The following is a 7697-nucleotide window of genomic DNA, read 5'->3' as shown; positions in this document are numbered from 1 at the left end:
TTAGCTGTGGAGGAGGGTACTTTAGGGGTGCACAGGATGGCATGGAGATTAGCTGTGGAGGAGGGTACTTTAGGGGTGCACAGGATGGCATGGAGTAGGGCCCTAGGGTTGAAGGGAGGTATGGTTAGATCTCCCTCTTCCTCGGCCTGACCCCCACCTCCCAGAACAGTGTTCCAGTCATCATAGCAGCTAGGCTGTCCACTTTGAAGGAGCTTGCCTGGTATCCCTAGGCTGCCACTAGGCCCTTGATCTAACAACAATTGTGAACTCTGCTTTTCAAGAAATTTGATATTTTATTCCTAAACAAAACTATTAAAGTGGGGGTAAAGTCATGGCTCAACAGTGAAGGGAGCTTGCTTCTCTTGCAGAGGAGGGCTTGGTTCATTCCCAGCACCCAGTGAACTAAAACTGTAGATGGATTTGTGGATGGGATAAATCTCCCACCCCACCCTACTGGAAAAAACCTGATTGTTCCCTGATGCCACAAGAGTCATTTAAGGCCAGAAAGAGTATTACCTGATACCAGTGTCCTCAGGAAGAGAGAGAAATTCGGAAAGCTTGGGGGTTTGGGGAAGGGGGAGTGCACCATGTGCTATGGGAGCCTGAAAGGAAAGTTGTAGGGAGGTGTGGAGAAGGGGCACTTTAGGTGTGGGCTGGGTGGCAGGGTGTGCCAGAGCAAGCCCAAGGTCCTCTGGTCAACCCTCCAGGAATCTGGGTACCTGCTTTGATTTACAAACTCAAAAGGACCATGTCCTTCTAGAGTAGCAGGGATCTCAGGATCAAGTATGAGTGCAGGCCCTCAAGTCAATGGGAGACACACAGACATTTCCCCAAAGGAGTATCTGAGGGTATCTCTAAAACTGCTGGGGGTGGGGGTGATGGCACGGGGCCTTGTTCAAACTTGACACCAACAATACCCACTGCTGCTACAGTTTACTTACAGCAATTGAGCACAGTAAATCCCAGCCTCTTGGTGTGTTGGGAGCCATTTGTTTATAGCACTTTCTGTAAGTTATTGGAGTAAATTCGAGATACCCTGGAAAGAGGTACTAACAAGTTCTCTATTGGTTGCACTTTCCCCCAACACATTAAAGTAACACAGGCCATACCAGAAAGCACAGAGTGGCATCCGTACTTTTCTACCATAGCAGAGCTCCCACCCTCCACCCCACCCCAGCCTGTCTATAGAGATCCACTGTGGCAGGCTAACAGGAGTGACATCCAGCTTCCCTGAGGAAGCTTCCCCCACTTTAGTTTAGTTAGCATTTCATTAAATACGTACGGTTTTTCTCCGTTTCCAAGCAATCTAGCATGGGAGGCTCTGCACCACTATCTTCTTGCTGAAGCAATGAGCCCGCCCCTTTTTCCCTCTGTCTTCCCTCTATATTTTGTAGACAGCTTGTGAGTTGTGGGCAGATTTTCACATCAGCTGACTTGATAAGCTGCCAGAGATTGGGTGCCTACCTAGATCTGGAACTGAAAAACTGCGGGGGGGGGGGGGGGGGCGGAGCATGTTATACTGTAAAAGAAATAAACAGAGTTGAGACATATTTTAGATTTCAAGGTACAAAAAGTGACTTTTTTGAGACAGGGTTTCTCTGTGTAGCCCTGGATGTCCTGGAACTCACTCTGTAGACCAGACTGGCCTTGAACTCAGAAATCTGCCTGCCTCTGCCTCCCGAGTGCTGGGATTAATGGTATGCACCACCACTGCCCGGCCTTGTGTGTGTGTGTGTGTGTGTGTGTGTGTGTGTGTGTGTGTGTGTGTGTGTGTGTGTGAAAGGCACTTTTATTGTGTATGGTGACAGGGATCAAACTCAGAGCTTTGTACATGAGAAGCGTGAAGTCTACCATTCAGCTGTGCCATTGGACTCCAGTCAAATATAACTCTATTCACTGCAGAAGATCACTAGGCATACTTGACCTTTCTCTATTATGCCTGTCTACTTTCTCTTTGCCTCACCAAGACTTTACTGTTGAGAACATTTCTTTTTTATTATTAATTACTTTATTTATTTACATTTCAAATGTTGTTGCCTTCCTCACCTCCTTTCCATGAACCCCTCATGTCATTCCCCACTTCCTTGCTCCCACCCACCTACCTACCCCTGCCTCAAGCCTAGAGCCTAGAGCATCCCCCTTCTCTGGGGTGTCAAGCCTCTACTGGACCAAGTGCCTCCCCTCCCACTGAAGCAGGATGAGGCAGTCAGTCCTCTGCTACACATATGTAGCTGGAGCCATGGACCCATCGGTGGATACACTTTGATTAGCGGTTTAGTCCCTAGGAGCTCTGGGGCATTCAGTTAGTTGATACAGCTAGCCCTCTGGACTTCTCTCCTGTCTCTTCCCAAACCTGATCCTGCCCACCCATTTTCCTCCCCCTCCCCTCTATCACACAGGTCCCTTCCTCCCTCCGACTCCCATGATTTTTTTGTTTCTCCTCCTAAGTGAGATTGAACCATCTACACTTTGGCCTCCTTCTTGTTAAGCTTCGTATGGTCTGTGACTTGTATCATGGGTATTCTGAGCTTTTGGGCTAATAACTACTTATGAGTGAATTCAGATCATGTCCTTTTGGGTCTGGGTTACCCCACTCAAGATGATATTTTCTAGGTCTATGCATTTGCCTGCAAAATTCATAAAGCCCTTGTTTTTAATAGCTGAGTAATATTTCATTGTGTAAATATAACACATCTTCTTCCCTTGAGGGACGTCTGGGTTGTTTCCAGCTTTTGATTATATAAAAAAAGGCTATTTTGAACATAGTTGAGCAAGTGTCTTTGTGGGATAATGGAGCATCTTTTGGATATATGACCAGGAGTTGTGTAGCTAGTTATTCAGGAAGAACTATTTCCAATTTCCTGAGTAGCTGGCAGATTGATTTCCAAATGGTTGTACAGCTCGAAATCCCACCAACAATGGAGGAGTGTTCCTCTTTCTCCACATCCTCAACAGCATCTGCTGTCACCTGACTTTTTTATCTTACCTATTGTGATTGGTGTAAAGTAGAAATCTCGGGGTTGTTTTGATTTGCATTTTCCTGAGGATTAAGGATGTTGAACATCTTTTCAGGTATTTCTTGGCCATTGGAGATTCCTCAGTTGAAAATTCTTTCTTTAGCTCTATACCCCATTTTTCCATCAGGTTATTTGATCTTTGGGATCTAATTTTATGTATTCTTTGCATATTTTAGATATTAGCCCTCTATCAGATGTACGGTTGGTAAAGATCTTTTACCAATCTGTAGGTTGTCGTTTTGTCCTGTGGACAGTGTCCTTTGCTTTACAGAAGCTTTTCATTTGCCAATGGCTGATCTTAGAGCCTCAGCCATTTGTGTTCTATTCAGGAAATTTTCCCTGTGCCAATGTGTTCGAGGCTATTTCCCACTTTCTCTTCTAAAAGAGATTAGATTTAGTGTACCTCATTATTATGTGGAGGTCCTTGATCCACTTGGACTTCAGCTTTGTACAGGGAGATAAAAATAGATCAATTTGCATTCTTCTACATACAGACCGCCAGTTAAACCAGCATCATTTCTTTAAAATGCTTTCTTTTTCCACTGTACGGTTTTGGCTTCTTTGTCGAAGATCAGGTGACCAAAGATGTATGGGTTTATTTCTGGGTCTTCAATTTTTTTTTTTCTTACCAAGGCTTATTTATTTCCGGGCATCAGATTCTTTCTGTTCATGCTAAGCACATGACCTATATTTTAAAAAAAAATGTTTTTGTTTGCTATATGATCGCATAGTTTCCAGAATCACGCTTTTAAAAAATTATTTTCACCTTTGCTAAAGTTGTTTTACTGAGCAGCCAATGGAATTCCTTATGTTACCACTCAAAAATGGTTTAATTATGTTTTCGCAGGTCTCATAATGTGCGTATGCAATGAGGATCATTTAAATAAGGCGATGTGCTCACACCCTGAGTTTCCTGCTGCTATCAGCAGAGTCACCATGAGTGAGTCTTTAATAGTTCCTGAAACCCATTCCATGAAGCAGATCACGGACAAGTAAGTGCATGTGGTGCCTAGCAGATGATGCCCAGCCTGGCGTATAGTCAGCACTCATTGGCTCTTACAATAGTTGGCAAATTCCTACTTCTAACGCAGGAGATTAAAAACAGAAGTGTGAATGGTTTAAAGATAGAAGAATCACGTTATGATAAAATCAATCACAAAAATAGAGAATTCAGACCCTTCCCAGGTAATTTAAAATATCTGTTTTTCTCAAGTTATACATAATGACTGCAGACAAAATGATCAAACAGTGTACACGCTGGAATAAAAATATTGGATGGTCAATAGGCCGAAATCAGTGGAATTTAGAAAATACACTTAACTCTGATGTAGACAGACAGACAGACAGACAGACAGACAGAAGGTTTTAAAGTACAGCATGGTCTAATCATCATCGGAATCAGAATCATATTTCTTTTCTCGGATAGTTTTCTTTTTCAGCTTTGTGAAGTTTGTCCCCAATTTTTTTTTTTTTTTGGCTCTGAAATGGTGTCTCCATTAAATTTCCACTGTAATTGATAACATCAGAACAACCAAGTCTCCATTCTAAAGTTTCTGTAGTGAAGTCATCTATCTGTATTTCTTAGGTCGGTGAATCCAACAACATAATCTTGCCATCTCTCAAGAGAGCTAATGTGGGGGTGACCTTGATCCACAGGCTCTCACAGGGGAATGGTGCCTTTTCCACATTCAGCTTCAAAAACTTGGTTTCAAGATGGTTTTTGGTCAGAACTGCCAAATGTCTGTCTAGTATTTTACACCTGAATGCGGAGTCTCTGTAGAAATGGCAAACCACTTTCTCACTCTCCTTGACTTCTTAAAAGAAGTCTCTCGCTGCAGATTTCTCTGTACCGCCCGGTGCCCTTTGGAAAGTCACTCTTGTTTCTGCTGCTGAGCCTACCTGAGCGTCACCAGTCTCTTTTCTTTGAGCAGCTCCAGTTCATTTTCACCAATCTGATCCAGTTTCTGAATTTCAGAGTCCAAGTGATTTTCCACTAGCTTAGCAGCCTGGAGGAACTGCTTCTCTAGGACTTCTGAGAACATGTCGACGGATCCATTACCTTCCATTTTCTAAGTGGTCTTGGTGCTGGACTATTGGTGAAGCCTACGGAGAAAGGAAGCCAGAGATCAATACCGACCAGGTTCACACAGGTTTCAACCTCACAGCAATTGTTAAGGGCCTAGGTCTTCAATTCTATTCCATTGATCCACTTCTCTGTCTCTGTACCAATGCCATGCAGTTTGTTTGTTTCTTTGTTTGTTTGTTTGTTTGTTTGTTTGTTTGTTTTTATCACTATTGCTTTATAGTACAGCTTGAGATCAAGGAAGGTGATTTCTCCAGAAGTTCTTTTATGATTGAGAATTGTTTTCACTATCCTAGATGGTTTGTTATTCCCTATGAAGTTGAAAATTGCTCTTCTATCTCTATGAAGAATTGATTGGAATTTTGATGGGGATTTCATTGAATCCATAGATTGCTTTTGTTAAGATGGCCATTTCACTACATTAATTCTACTGATTCATGAGCATAGAGAATCTTTCCACCTTTTGAGGTCTTCTTTGATTTTTTTTTTTAAATCACTTCACTTGAAGTTCTTGACATTAAGATATTTTGCTTGCTTAGTTAGAGTTACACCAAGATATTTTATGTTATTTGTGACTATTGTGAATAGTACTATTTCCCTAATTTCTTTCTCCAGAGGACAAATACTGATTTGTTTGAGTTAATTTTATGTAAAGCCACTTTGCTGAAGTTGTTTATCAGATGTAGGAGTTTCCTGGTAGAATTTCTGGAGGTTGCTTATGTACATAATAGTATTATTATATCATCAGCAAATAGTGATACTGTGACTACTTGCTTTCCAATTTGTAGTCCTTTGACCTCTTTTTGTTGTCTAATTGCTCTAGCTAAAACTTCAACTACTATATTAAACAGATACAGAGAGAGTGGGCAGCCTTGTCTTGTCCCTGATTTTAGTGAGAGTGCTTCATGTTTTTCCTCCATTTAACTTGATATTGGCCATTGCTCTGCTGTTTAATGCTTTTATGATGTTTAAGTAGCACCTTGAATTCCTGATCATTCCAATACTTTTAACATGAAAGGGTGTTGTATTTTGTCAAAGGTTTTTTCATCATCTAATCAGAGGATTCTGTGATTTTGTTCGAATTTGTTTATATAGTCTATTATGTTGATGGATTTCAGTATATTGAACCATCCCTGCATCCCCAGGATAAAGCCTACTTGATGGTGTTGAATGATCCTATTGATGTCCTCTTGTGTTGCTGTAAATCTCTATCCCCAATAAGTCTATGCAAAAACCACACAACTCTTTTACAATATTTATAAGGTGTATGTCTAGATTGGGTAGATCTAGCACTACATTAATCTGTTTCCCAGCTATGAGATTCCTTGTACTTGTGACTTCTCCAAGCCATGTGATTCTGGTCCATCTTCCTCATACTGCCTCTCCTCCATCCTTCTACCTCTACTCTCTAAAGGTCCCAGCCCTACATTTCCCTTCCACTGCCCAATCATAGGCTTTAGCCTTTATTTTACACGTTAAAATGTGGAGAAGGTTCACATGAAATCACTTGAGTATGTGATCCACTCATTTCAAGGCAGTCCCTCCTAAGGAAGCATAATTAACATCAGAAGACAAACAGCACTGGGACAACCCACAACATTCCCCCCTTTTGACCAATTAAAAGGCTTTCCTCTCTCAGATATAAATTGAGCACAATCATCTCAATCATGCAAATTATAAATTATAAGATACACTTAATACCCAGGCCATCATTTGTGTCAATTTAGATAAAGCACTCTACCACCAATCCTAACTTAAAGAACTTGCAAATCTATACCTGAATTGTGTTCTGGTTTTAGCTTATATCACCATCTGAAAACTATCCTCTCAAATCGGTATCATCTCTCTCAAGGCTAAACAAATTGACTTTACTATGAAACTATAACTTCTCTTCAACCCCAGCAGAATCCATGAACAAATTAAACATTACATGGAAATATAAGAAGCACAAAACATAGCTTCCAAAACTTAACCAATTTGTAGAGACAGCTAACTAACCTGGACCGTCGCTCATTCCTCAAAATGTTAGAGCATCAGTCCTCACCCTTCTGGCCAGGATTATCTGACAGACCTTTGTAAAGCAGAATTATAAGGAACTGCTTACCTTGTCTTGACAGAGTTATCAGTCAAATACTCCACATAGTGTGTCCTTTTCCTGGACAGTATTTTTATCTACAGATGAATTGGGGCAAATCTTGCCAGTCTCTATCTTGCCACAACTGGAAAAACTCCATTGATGCTCAATTTCTTCTTTGAATGGAGAAGGGGGTACTGTCAGGAGCAGACATGTCTCTAGTCAAATGATCTTTAATAANGAAATGGCCTTAAATGTCATATTCTGTGGACTTCTGATGCTTCTGAAGACTATCTATGTCAAGTATATCTGAACTATTGAATCCCAACTATTCTTAGTCATTTCTAATTGAGTAAATTATAATCAAATCAGAATATAATGTAACTATGAGTTTACTATCTGGCCTTTAACTTGCATTACTCAATCATCCTAGACAGTTTGTAATGTCAGTTATTAGAAGGATTGGATCTAAGCATTATAGTCTACATAAGTTGCATAGACACAATGCCTGTCAGAGATTAAG

General features: G+C 41.0%; 2 protein-coding genes and 1 pseudogene across 7 annotated transcripts in view; 1 reads left to right on the top strand and 2 right to left on the bottom strand.

Annotated features, from left to right (window-relative positions):
* The window catches only part of LOC110296650 (C-type lectin domain family 2 member G-like), a 9709-nt gene extending 8349 nt beyond the window's left edge, over positions 1-1360 (bottom strand). For 2 of the 4 annotated variants that reach the window (XM_021165368.2, XM_021165370.2), the window contains exon 1: positions 1279-1313. In XM_021165368.2, the coding sequence (XP_021021027.1) occupies positions 1279-1313 (35 nt within the window). Of the gene's footprint in view, positions 1-1109; positions 1130-1278 lie in introns of those variants that run through there. The other 2 variants (XM_021165369.1, XM_021165366.2) reach the window with 2 other exon arrangements.
* The window catches only part of LOC110296651, a 29929-nt gene that overhangs the window by 2644 nt on the left and 19588 nt on the right, over positions 1-7697 (top strand). For all 3 annotated transcript variants that reach the window (XM_029478573.1, XM_021165373.2, XM_029478574.1), the window contains one exon: positions 3865-4009. In XM_029478573.1, coding sequence (XP_029334433.1) covers positions 3865-4009 — 145 coding nt within the window. The remainder of the gene's footprint in view (positions 1-3864; positions 4010-7697) is intronic.
* Positions 4294-5083, bottom strand: LOC110296646 (annotated as a pseudogene).

Source organism: Mus caroli, chromosome 6, assembly GCF_900094665.2.
Source record: "Mus caroli chromosome 6, CAROLI_EIJ_v1.1, whole genome shotgun sequence".
Taxonomy (NCBI): Eukaryota; Metazoa; Chordata; class Mammalia; order Rodentia; family Muridae; genus Mus; species Mus caroli.
This window is presented reverse-complemented; position numbering and strand designations above follow the sequence as displayed.